The 12,584-nt window shown below is 40.2% G+C and overlaps 1 protein-coding gene across 1 annotated transcript; it reads left to right on the top strand.

The window, feature by feature from the left end:
• The first annotated feature begins 672 nt into the window (after nt 1-672).
• On the top strand, nt 673-2,827 carry LOC130687103 (CYFIP-related Rac1 interactor B-like). The gene is made up of 9 exons (XM_057510263.2): nt 673-1,062; nt 1,125-1,246; nt 1,383-1,485; nt 1,555-1,691; nt 1,768-1,989; nt 2,043-2,122; nt 2,195-2,321; nt 2,399-2,469; nt 2,575-2,827. The coding sequence occupies exons 1-9, from the start codon at nt 978-980 to the stop codon at nt 2,639-2,641; spliced, it is 1,014 nt and encodes a 337-aa protein (XP_057366246.1). The 5' UTR covers nt 673-977; the 3' UTR covers nt 2,642-2,827.
• Nucleotides 2,828-12,584: the final 9,757 nt, after the last annotated feature.

Here is a 12,584-nt window from a genome sequence, read left to right as displayed (position 1 = left end):
CTCTATCTCGCTAGTGCAATATACCGAGCCAAAAACGACACATCTTAGAATTCTATGAAAACCACACTGTACAGTGAAAATTGAATGCTGATTTTGATTCAGCTATTGGTTTTTCTCTTAAGCCAACAGATTTTGAAATAAATCGAATATTTGTGCATCGTCGTGTTAGCGCTGTAGCGTACTGGCGCGCTAGCATTATGGCGTACCTACGTTTATATGTTAGATTCCTCGAAAACCATAAACTCTACGCAAAAACTAAAAACATTTTCACGATTCTTGTTAAATTTCGAATCTCAATCATGTATGTAATCAAAATTTATTGAAATTCTTTTTTTAAAGGAAAAGTCGGGCTTATTTATTTTGTCGGGCCTAAAATTTCTATGGCACCTACTTTTATATTTGTTATTACTCAAAAATCGTAAACTCTTCTTAAAAACAAATTTTATTTTCGTAATTCTTGTAAAATTTTGAATGTCAACTGTGTATAGTTATCCCTATTTATGGATTATTTAGGAAAAAGAAAAAAGTCGGGCATTTTGAAACCACAAAAACTAGCGCGCCAGTATGCGACAGCGCCAGTGCGATACGCCGAATATTCGGTGCATCTGCATCCTTTTCGTTTACAAAGTTTGAACAACGTCCGGGAGGTGGCAAGGCGTTTGTGTAACGAAAAACAATTCACATTTTATGCTTCAATGTATACACCCAGTATAGAACCTGATTATCACGGGATTGGATGTAAGCAAACAGTCAGATTTTAGCCTACAAACCTTATTCCATTTACCGCGTACCACAATCCACAGCCCACGGTGATATCTAATCAATTCTAAAACACATTAGACAGCTCAGCAGTGGAGTCGTAGTAGTAGCTTAGGAAAGTGTTCCTATATTGAGCAATGGCTTCGTTTGCCTGTTATTTGTGAATCTGAAGAGTGTTCAGCAACTCTTTCCTGAAAAAGAAATATTCTACCGAAATAATGGGTAATCTTCTTCGCCTCCTAGCACGAGATGAAGGGACCTGTTTCTCGCCACAACGCTACGATTTATTTTTGGATTTTGAAAGTAAGTGTAGTTTGCCATTTATTTTTTTTTTACCAATTAAGATGCAAACCGTTTTACTGCAGATGCTCAGCCAACCGAGTCAGAGAGAGAGATGTTCCTTGAAGTTGACAGCGTCCTGAAGAAAGGTCAGGCTATACTCAGTGAGATTAGCCAATACAGAGGGGCCAGTAAAGAAATCAGAGAGGTAAACTCAATTAGTTTTCTTTTCAGTATTGGCATCTGATACACATGAAAGTTTATGATAAAAAATAAAGTTTTGCAGGTTAATTTTTTTTTGTCTTTCTTGCTTGTTTAAGTTAACTGGGGATTTTATTTACCAGGCAATTAGCAATCCAGGTGAAGATTACCAGGAGAAAGCTAGAGATGCTGTGTTTCCCCTTGTTCAGCAGTTGAGACAGTATTATGATTTTTCATTAGATATTGGTACATTGATTTGCATTAATCTCCTTTTATCACATGTTATGTTTGGCTAATATAATATGAAAATTATAGAAACTGTGGTGCCAAAGATTCTCTCCCAGTTGTGTTCAGGGAGCATGAGCCCTACTCAACATTTGGAGAAACAACAAGCATTGGTGAAGCAGTTTGCAGAAATTTTAGAATTTGTCTTGAAGTTTGATGAACACAAGGTAAAAATTTATTCATTCATTTGTAAAAAAAAAAATAAAGTTATCGATACAAGCTCAATAATAAAAAATCTCTTAGATGACAACTCCATCTATTCAGAATGATTTTAGTTATTACCGACGAATCGTATCAAGGCATAGCCTCTCTGGCCCAATAAATGACGAACAAGATCTTTTTAAAGTAACAGAGAATGACGAGCAGATTAGTTCAGCTTTAGCCAGTCATATGTCATTATTCTACGCTCAGCCTACCCCTATGCTCAAAGTGCTCAGCGAAGCCACCATGAAATTTGTGGCGGACGTAAGTTCTGTTTGTAGATTTACTGCTATATCAGTTACTGATTTAACCTTTAGAATAAAGACATTCCCGTGGAAAACACAACGGAAACACTGAGCACAATGGCAAGCGTCTGTCAAAGCATGCTGAAAGATCCGTAAGTTTTGATGCAACTGAGATTTTTAAAATGTAGTAAGTTTATGTTACTCAACGTCTTTTATGTTTGTAGGGATTTGATTGCTCGTTTTGTGCGCGAAGAAACGTACCTGTTTGTACTGCGAGTAATGGTTGGTCTCGTCATTCTCTATGATCACGTTCACCCAGTTGGTGCTTTCCAGAAATCTTCCAATGTTGATGTGAGAATTATCGATTAATTAACATCGGTTTTTCTCCCAAGTTTTTGTATTTACCTTTCACTGATTTCCTTTTAAAGGTTAAAGGTTGTGTTCGTGTGCTAAAAGAGCAACCAAGCTCTCGGTCTGAAAGTCTTTTGAATGCTTTGCGGTAAGGATTTCTTCTTCAACCTATGAAAACATTTTAATTTCAGTTACATTCGTTTTTAATCTTGTATAAATGATGTTTATATATCTATTTTTTTTAATTTTTTAGATATACCACACGTCATCTAAATGACGAATCCACCCCAAAACATATAAAAACCCTTTTAGCGTCCTAAATTTTTGTTGCAACACCTCATCGTCCTGTGAAAGTCCTGGTCAGTTCGCGCTGCAATCGGTCAATTATCATTTCAAATTCTTACGGTCCTCTGTGATCATTTCGGTGGCCGTTGTTTAATTGTCGCTTTTTAACTGTTCAACCTGCCAATCCCTTAGCCGAAATGCATTAGCAAAATCTACAACTTTTTCACCCATGTTTTTATTATTATTATTGTTCCTTGAGTGTGAAATAAGAAGACGGACCAGCCGCTCCTTTTTTTTCTATCTGACGGCGTACTTGTGCTCATTTTTTATGGCATCGAAGTCTTTTAACCTTTCATCGTCAGAGGAGGAGGATTCGCATGTCTGTTCCATCACGCGGTACGAAGTGAAGAGTTCTAGAAAAAGAAAAGAAACAAAAATCCAAATTCAATTTATCACGAAAAACTAATTGTCTTTATTGTTTTAAGTGTTATGTAGTCAATATTTCCGTGCCATCTGTTGATCGCGCTGATAAGAACAAAAACAGAAAACTTGACGCTGTATGGTTCTCCTTAACACCGGCAAAAAACCGGACCAAGCTTGTCCTACATCGTAACACAAACTCCTTTTTTCTGTTAAAACCAAAAACAAATACATACTCTGTTGTTCAAAAAGTTATTGTATCAAACATTTTTTTTATGTATCTTATCTTTTTTCAAGCCTTGAAACTAACGGCAAAAGTTTCCGTGCGAATTAAGACAATTGAGAACGTGACGATGACGCCCAACGGAGTTTGTCGGATAATCTTCCTCGAAAGTTAAGTTGCCACTCCGGTCAAACTAGTTTCAAAAGGAACGTGTTGGGCAATTAAATAGTTTGTCAACTACTCGTGTCATTTCTAGCTGGCGTTACTCATCACTATTACACACGAAACGGTATACAATATCTCTTATGAAGTGAACAAACACAAACTAGTAGGATAATAAACAGAAATCGGATCAAGTAGTCAAGTATTTTATACTATAAAGTTGTATCTCGGTTCGAGAGTATCCGTTTGAACGAAGCATCAAATTCACTATTCAATACCTAGTTCTCGAAATGAACGCTGATACCATCCGTGATTGTAGAGCCAGTTGAATGGCACCAGCGAAGTTTCAAAGTAGGGCGAAAGAGAGTGTTTATGAGCGTGTCCACTAAATGAGTTGGGAGAAAAAGGTGATGAAATGGCAACTAAAAATGGAAGCGGCACGTCGGTTTCCACAGTTGAGCAAGATTCATAGAAAAAAAAATAGCTAAAAGAAAATTCATTAAAAAATCGTCCAAGTAGCATAGCGCAGGGAAAAATTTATAAAATACATCACGACAAGGCCGGAGGCTGTAGACAGCTATGCTCGTTCTTAGAAATCAAAGTTGGACTTCATCTACCAATCCGCGTGTAGGCTTGCTTTTACGTTTGTAACATTAATTACCCGTCGGGGTTGCGCTAGGTGTTGAGCCTAGCTCTGCTTATGTATGTGCTTGTTTGGTTTTTTCTCTTCGCTGTATCTGACGATGTCGGCTGTTGAAACGTAGCAACAACTTTGCAGCAAAACTTGATTGCTAGTTCCGCTGATGAGTCATCAAACAGAAAGTACCAGCAAACATTTCCACGCGTCAAGAACGGCAGAGTACATATAGAAATCGTATTTTCTGCGCTGCACAGTTAAGCGATGTTGGTTAAAACAAATGCCCTCCAATGTTGGTCTATTTGCTGTCGCATGTGACAAAATACATAGAAACGGCAAAGAATTTGCTTTTGCCCATCTGTTTATCAGATAGACAGATGTAAAAACACCAAGTGAATACAACGAGAAATTATGGAGGTTGGAATATGGTCCCATTAAAGATAAATAGAAGAACGAGTTACAAAAGCCACTCTTGTTCTGTTGTCATACATGCATACGGTATGATTAAACGGTCAAATGCATAGTAAACGTGGAAATTAGGGATGCAAATACGCCAAAAGACGTCCTTCCTCACCGGCCTAACCAGCCTTTCCGAACTATAAGCAGCTTGCGTTTGCTTTCATGACTGGGAAAAGACAAATCTGATATACATATCAATTATTCTTTGCTGATCCTAGTACCTCACAAGCATCCGCATTGCAAGGTGTATCTCAGTCACTTTCAAAAAGAAAGGAAAGAAAAATACAATTTTTGAAAAACTGACGATCTTGTGGCTAAGTAGCCATACACACATTGGCTTCCACGCTTCGGCTGGCTATATAAATATAAACTCGATGAAAGAGACATAAAATAGTTTTTTTTTCTCTTTGCATGTCTGCGTACTTTGATTTGCTCCCAACCAAGCAGCAGTGAACTTTCGAATAAAAAATAACCTGACTGAAGCCGTAGTGCATACACACCAATATTTTAAACACGGCTACGACGCGGGGCTTATGCAACACATTGCAGAATCGCAGCTAAAACTTGTGTGTCGTCAATATTTAAGAATCCGCCTTCTAGAAGGCCAAAGGTGTTTTTTGTTTAAATTTCAGCTTACACGGACGCGAAAGCTAGTCTCTTTAGCTGTCTGTCGTGATTTCTACACGTAAAAGTAGGAACGTCAGTACAAAACGCAGTCAAAAGTGGCAGTTTGGCCCCCAAAACGTATATGACAGCCTGTATGGCTGTAGCTGATGAAACGCTTGCACGATGTTAAGCAGATTTCGACAACCACAGAGTGTCTCCTCTTCCTCTCCCGATTCTGTCGGCATTCATTGTGGTAATCTGATTACGGTATCTTGAGGTTATTTCCTCAGTTGCTACCAAAGTGCCGTATGGCATTTCTCGGCCATCGAAGTCAGCTTTCCTTCGCTATAGAGAAAAAGAGAGGGAAACAACAAGTGAGAGACAAAAATAACTTATCGCAGGAAAAGCATCAGCAAGAGTAGCTTGTTTGTGGCCTGGCCAACTGGAAATGGTGCTTCATTTCGTTCTGTAATCTTGTGCACTGTATACAAAAGGATCAGGTAGAAAAGGTACAGGTGGGCGCACCATTCAAACGGCCTTTCCATTCTTTGGTTTCTTTTTTTTCTTTCCACATCGGGAATCAGAAAATTAAGCCTTTCCTACAAGTTGGTACGTAACTTTTCGAAACGTCGAAATGAAAAAGATGAGGGGAAACTGAGTGGAACTGAAAGTGACAGATGTCAAAATCACGAACATGGGACAAAAAAAGGGAAAAATATATTATGTAATTTAGAAAAAATCGATCAAAAACCAATTGCTCGAACTGAATCCAGAGGAAATGAATAATACGACCTACAAAAAAAGGAAGAAGTGTAGGCCTTATATTTCTATAGACGATACACGGCGAATGATGGCAAAAGCCCTGACTGCAGGCATCGTCGCCTTGTGCTCATTATAAAAGAATGCATTTCACACCTGGAAGCTCATTCGCTGCCCGTATTAATCCAAACTTAATTGGCCTAATGAGTAGTGCCTCCCTTACCGAACCCTTCACAAGAGAAAAATCATTTCTCTTGTCCTTTTTCCTTAGCTTTAACTGTATGGCCATGGAGCACCATAAGAAGTAGTGATATAATTGCATGGGTAGCCTACCTTCCGTTGGTGGGTCCTTCCACGTTGCCTCGTTCAAGCTTCGCTGGAATAATCCACAGGAAAGAGACGAACCGTGAGAGTCGAGCCGGATACGTTTGGGCTTGAAAATTAAGCGGGGCGGAGAGAGAAGAGAGGAGCCAATTAGCACCTGACAATCCGCCGATGGCTGCCGATTGGGACTCCACGATCTTCCCTCAGCGACGCCCACTATCGCTTTCGTCACAAGTTCCGAGCACGTTCGTTGGAAATCTGTGAAATTAAAAGTAAGTCATTTATTAATAAATTTTAAAAACAGAATACATAATCCGCCTTATCATTAGTCCGTTTTAGGAAATAAAACAAATAAATATGTTGAACAATCCATTGCCACTTATTTCACGTTAAATATAAACAATAACTTGGAGATGGACGTTTGGTTTTGAATGTTTTGGCCATCAGTCAGACATTTTCCTTTAACCGTTAACAAAGGGTAAGGATGGTAGGCAAATCTCTGTGTGTTTGCCTCTCGAAAATCTCTTGACTTAGTCAAGCCACAAAAGGAGCAATGAACCCAGTTCAATAAAACAATTCAAAAAGTTTTCGCAAAGTGCTCCTCCTTGACTATTCCATCTCGGCTGTCGTTCCAACCGTCCGCGCTCTGCACACCCGTAGTACATTTAGCCCTCGCCATCAGCCGCAGGAGCTTTCCTCAACTCTCCAGCAACTTCTTGTATTTCCCTGCATGTGTGTGTATTGCCTTATTGTCATTCTATACCGAGAGCCAGCTAGCTAGCTTGTTTTGGCTGGATGGTCTCTTTGACTAGATGATGGTCCTCGTGCGATCGTACATTCCGAATGCAGCTGCTGCGCCAAAAAAAGAAAGAGGAAGGCGAAAAGCTCTGCCGCCCAAAAGTTTTTGTCTCTATGGAACAAATGGCGATGATGGCTGCTCGTAGAATGGCGACGGCCAAGAGGTTGAAGAAAAGATGCGGACCAGAGATATATGTGTACACCTCCATCCATTCTATTTAGACGAGGATATATCAGGGGTCACGACAAACGGCTTCGAAGGAGGTGGCGACTAGCGCTGGCTAGTTGCGTCGACTTTTTTTTTTCCCAGGAAACTCGTGCGCGATTCGTCGGATGAGAATCGTTATCTAACTCGCTGATCATCTTGTGAAAAAAAAAAAAAACGCAAAGAAAGAATGAAAAAAAAAAAAAAAAGAAATGGCAGGACCGTGAGCGCTGTTCCGCGCGCAAGCGCCTCGTCATTCTCACGGTTGGCGCGGGAAATAGGCACGGCAGCCGCAGTCGGCTCTGCTGCGCCAGTCTCTCCCATTTATGCGCCTCCTTCCTTTTTTTCTCTCGCCATATTAACAACACGAGTTGAACGAGGAAAAATCTACTTTTAATTTTTTTTTTTACATTGAGCAGCGAACGCCATTAAATTTTTTTGCCTCTTGTTCTAATAATGCCAATCCTCTTAGACATGTAATGGTAGGGATTGGTACGAAGTTTGAAGAATAATTTTGGATTCAGACAGAGTTTAATTACATTTTTAAAGGAAATTCGGATGTTTCTGAGTCGTTCATTCTTGTCATCCGATGTTCTCTGTGTACCTAGGAGACACTGTAGAAGGTGACTGCGGCACAGCCAAGTCCACTAAAAGTAATAAAATAAGCCACGCATAAAAAATCAGTGGCAGATGGTGGTAGCTATTCACATATCTAACAAGATTTTGTTTAATTATTTTAAAAGGACCTTAATGCCCGTGCAACTTTGCTGTCTATGTCACTGTGCTATTCCGCTGACACAAAATGGATTCAAAGGTCATTTAGCAACTCACCGGCAACAAAATGTTGTTGGAGGATTGTCAAAAAATGAATTAAGATCCAAAGTCGGATGAAACTGCACATGAATCGATGACCTCAGTTTTTGTGCCTTTGCTAATTGGGCTATATCAACATGCCACGGGGGCTTCTGTAATAAAATGCTGCACAAACAAACATAGACACGAGCACGATAAAGTACGGGCAAGAAGCCTCAGGCATCATCATCAAACCGATGGTAAATTCCCGGTGCCTTCCATTTTTTTTTCTCGCCATATTAACAACACGAATTGAACGTGGAAAAATCTACTTTTAATTTTTTTTTTACATTGAGCAGCGAACGCCATTAAATTTTTTTGCCTCTTCTAATAATGCCAATCCTCTTAGACATGTAATGGTAGAGATTGGTGCAAACTTTGAAGAATAATTTTGGATTCAGACAGAATTTAATCACGTTTTTAAAGGAAATTCGGATGTTTCTGAGTCGTTCATTCTTGTCATCCGATGTTCTCTGTGTACCTAGGAGACAATGTAGAAGGCGACTGCGGCACAGCCACTAAAAGTAATAAAATAAGCTACGCATAAAAAATCAGTGGCAGATGGTGGTAGCTATTCACATATCTAACAAGGTTTTGTTTTAAAAGGACCTTAATGCCCGTGCAACTTTGCTGTCTATGTCACTGTGCTATTCCGCTGACACAAAATGGATTCAAAGGTCATTTAGCAACTCACCGGCAACAAAATGTTGCTGGAGGATTGTCAAAAAATGAACTAAAATCTAAAGTCGGATGAAACTGCACATGAATCGATGACCTCAGTTTTTGTGCCTTTGCTAATTGGGCTATATCGACATGCCCCGGGGGCTTCTGTAATAAAATGCTGCACAAACAAACATAGACACGAGCACGACAAAATACGGGCAAGAAGCCTGATGCATCACCACCAAACCGATGGTAAATTCCCGATGCTTTTAAAGCCAATGTAACTTTAGCTTGAAAAAAAAAAAGAGATGCACATACGAACGATGGTGCAGGAGGACTTGAAAACCAAAGTTTTAAGACCGGTTGGACATGTGAATTGGAAATCATGTAATAGTAACCAATATTTGTATGGACACAGCACCGTTATATTCGATGCATCCACCGTGGAATTTATGCTCGGCAATTCAAAAGATAGGACCCATTAACGATCGATAATAATATATCGAAAGTGATTGGAGAGAAAATAGCCGACAGACAAGCGCATCAAATTCAAAACTGGATTTTAAACCATAAAACGTTTTCAAAAGTTGGCCGCAAGGAACTGTCCGCAACGGGAGGCGAAACAAAAACGGGGGAAATAAAGGGACCCTAAGCGGGACCCAAAGTCGATCATAACGTCTTGATTGACTATTCAGCTCGTCACCAAAACGAACCAAAAAAAAAAAAAAAAAGACCCCAACTAATCCCCATCCTCCATGTTTCCTGATTGACCTTTGAGTTGACAAAGCGGGAGGGAGAGGTCCTTCGTTCGGTCCATCGAGTCCCGAGAAAGCAACCGAAAGGAATAGAATTCATCGGACGAGCGGATGGCACTTGAGCATCGTAAAAAGTGGCTTCTTCCATGTACGCTTGTATGTGTGTGTGTGTGTGTACAGTGAAATTTGCGTACGACGTTACATGTCTTTCGTCTATTTGATTGTTTTTCAAGTTAGGCGGTGAATTCATGTGCGCGGCAAACCAACAGAGCCGTCGGCAAGGGACAGGAGGAACATGTCCATATAAAAAGAGATAAAAAAAAGCGATACAAATAAAATAAAATAACAGTAAAACTCTGTTCTAATTCGATTTTGTACCATCACCAGTGGACTCTCTTACTTGTCCTGTCCACCAACAAAATGCATCAGTTAGAAAACCGCGTTGATGTTGGTCTTGATATATTCAAATTGGCCGCCCTTTTCCCTTTCGACCCTGGGCTCTTACATGCACGAATAAAAATGAAATCAAATAAAGCGGATGGTCGTGGGTTAGGAAAAGAAAAGACTGCGGTGACCCGATAAAAAAAAAAACTACAAGAAGCAAATAAAGAACAGGGGAAAAAAAAACATAAAAATAACATTCAAAAAATGTCTGATTCGATTGGCAACTAAAATCCGTAATCCATTCCGCTGGTGAGGGAGGCCATCCCATTTACATATGCTAGCCCTTAGTAGCTGAATGATGTCGATACAAGAAAAAAAAAAAATTCACTAGGAAAGCCACTGGGAACGAGAGGTCTTTTCTTTCTCTAGGACCATGAAAAGAGAGAGAGAGGGGTTAAGGGGGGAAAGGGGATGAAGAACGGAAAAGAGCGTTCGGTCGCTCGTGCTGGAACATCACGGACCGAGAGTTAAGCAACTTGCAAACTTTTGGGGCTACGATGCATACATAGATGACGAACCGCGGAGAAACGGGAGCAAAATGCGAATGTTCTGACTTTATATATACGAGAGACAGAGCTGACCTGACTTTAATTGAATTCGAGCTGCCACCATCTCCATCCGCCCTGTATTTTTTTTTATGATTTTCCCTTTTTTTTTCAGGGAAAAAAAAGATAGAATGGATGATGATGGCTCGATATTCATGCAGTCTATACACACTGAAAGTCGTCGGTTTGGATAGCGTTCATTCCCGGAGGGAAAGGCGTACACATCAATACAAAAACGTATACATTTAATTCAAATATGATTGCTATAAAGGTGATGTGTAGGCGTTGCGTATGTCGCCATATTTGCGTGTAGCGGATACACGGGAGGGGGTGAGGAAGAAAAAAAAAAAAAGAGAAGGAAATGTTGAAGAAATTGACGAATGATACGACAATGATAATACCGAGATGAATACTTGACTTGGCCCAAAACTATCTATATGTATAGCCATCAAGGATGTATACAGTCGACCACAAAACGATTTCACTTGCAAATTTCATGCGGAACTCGGGGCAGACGACGATGAATAGGGAATCATCTACTACTGCATCGGGGAAAAGAAAAAAGAATGAGCCTTCAATAGAATCAAAATCCCCCTGTCCGAAGCGAGTTTGGCTGGACGTCGTCCTCAATGTATAAGATGAATCTTCTGGCTCTTCCTCCTACGCAGCCTTTTTTTTTTTTTATTTTTGCCTCCCTCTTTGCTTGTTGTAATATTCATACCACTGAACGAGACGAGAAAGAAAGTTTGATAGCAAAAATTTCGGCGTGTACAATATAATCGTCTTGACCGATCGACCAACGGCTGACGATCTGAACTACCTCCTTCAATCGAGCCAAACTTTACGCGTTTAAATAAAAAGAAGATAGGGGACCATCGTTATATGTTATAAGAGATTGATACAAAGCGATCAAAGAGCGTTTTTAAAAAATATATCGTACGTATAAATAGATGCCGGCAAAAGCTTCCTGGCGTTGAGCAAGTGGAGAACGTCTTTTTCTACAACAGTAAAGAACGATGTTTTTCAGACTGTTATTTATTATTAGATAATGAAGTGAATTAGAAAGCGGCCCGTTTAAATTTTGCTGCCCTTTTCAATCTGAAGAGAAAGATAAAACTCTTAAATAGCGCCAAATGTTTTTTAAGCGATAAAATACACGTAAAGAAGAATGAAAGAATAAAACAGTTAACGCGTTAAAGGCTTTCACGTCTAGCAGGCAGTTTGGAATAAAGTGAAACCGACATGATCAAACGGGAAAGCAACACAGACGTCGAGAGAAAATATCTTGTGTGTATGTGTTATTGCGCTTGTATTATTTTCTATGTACAACTCTAACGCGCGCGCGTGTGTGTGTGTGTGTGCCGTCTATTTTAACATCACGCGGCCACTTGTCTCGCGGGAGTGTTATTATCGGACAGGCCAGCAAGAAAAGGGGCCGGCAAAAAGGCCCAGCATGCATCAGAGCGCTGTTCCTAAGGTACTTTCTCTTCTTTTCTCCCCATTGCCGATGTTGTTCCTGTTGTGTTGCTCTTCTCTTTCTGTCTGATGATATTTCCCTCTCTCCACAGTGAGCCTCTTTTTCACACAATAGCTATTGCTAGACTTTGCTCCCTTCCCCCACAGCTATTCTCTTTCTAGCCATAGATTCCCGATAATCTCGAGGGCGACTAGAATGTAACAAACAGTGGTTTCCCGGAAAAAAAAGGGGGCGACCCTCAGTTCAAAATGGCCAGTCCAAACAAATCGAAATCAACTGAAAAACACTCATGGCGGAGTCGAACAAAACGACCGGGGTGTTGCCCCCAATGATCGAAAGCAAACTAAGCGAAATACTTTTGAAAAAAAAAAAGGAAGCTTTGAAATCATAATAAAAGAGTAAAGCAACGTTTCTGACTAAAGTCCTGCCAGTGCCTGAGGTCCAGAGGTCCTTCTTTTGTACGCGGCCAACCACCTCGAAGTTGTGATTTTCCCTTTTGTCACCTACGGCGCACTCTAGTATAAAGACTTCTCGACAATCCCTGGCCCCCGTCTTGCCGTCTAGACGCACTACATCGCAATATAAAACGGGTAACGACATCGAAGCCAACGCCATTTTCAATTGGATTCCACTCACGTTGGCCATTGAA

Source organism: Daphnia carinata, chromosome 7 (assembly GCF_022539665.2).
Source record: "Daphnia carinata strain CSIRO-1 chromosome 7, CSIRO_AGI_Dcar_HiC_V3, whole genome shotgun sequence".
NCBI classification, from domain to species: domain Eukaryota; kingdom Metazoa; phylum Arthropoda; class Branchiopoda; order Diplostraca; family Daphniidae; genus Daphnia; species Daphnia carinata.
Note: the sequence above shows the minus strand (reverse complement) of the source record. Positions and strands in the feature narration are given on the sequence as shown.

What these genes read in the sequence shown, in the direction of transcription:
- LOC130687103 (XM_057510263.2), top strand. Translation starts at nt 978, where the DNA reads ATGGGTAATCTTCTTCGCCTCCTAGCACGAGATGAAGGGACCTGTTTC. An exon ending in TTTATTTTTGGATTTTGAAA is followed by an intron (nt 1,063 to 1,124) that starts GTAAGTGTAGTT and finishes GTTTTACTGCAG; the next exon opens with ATGCTCAGCCAACCGAGTCA. An exon ending in AGAAATCTTCCAATGTTGAT is followed by an intron (nt 2,322 to 2,398) that starts GTGAGAATTATC and finishes TTCCTTTTAAAG; the next exon opens with GTTAAAGGTTGTGTTCGTGT.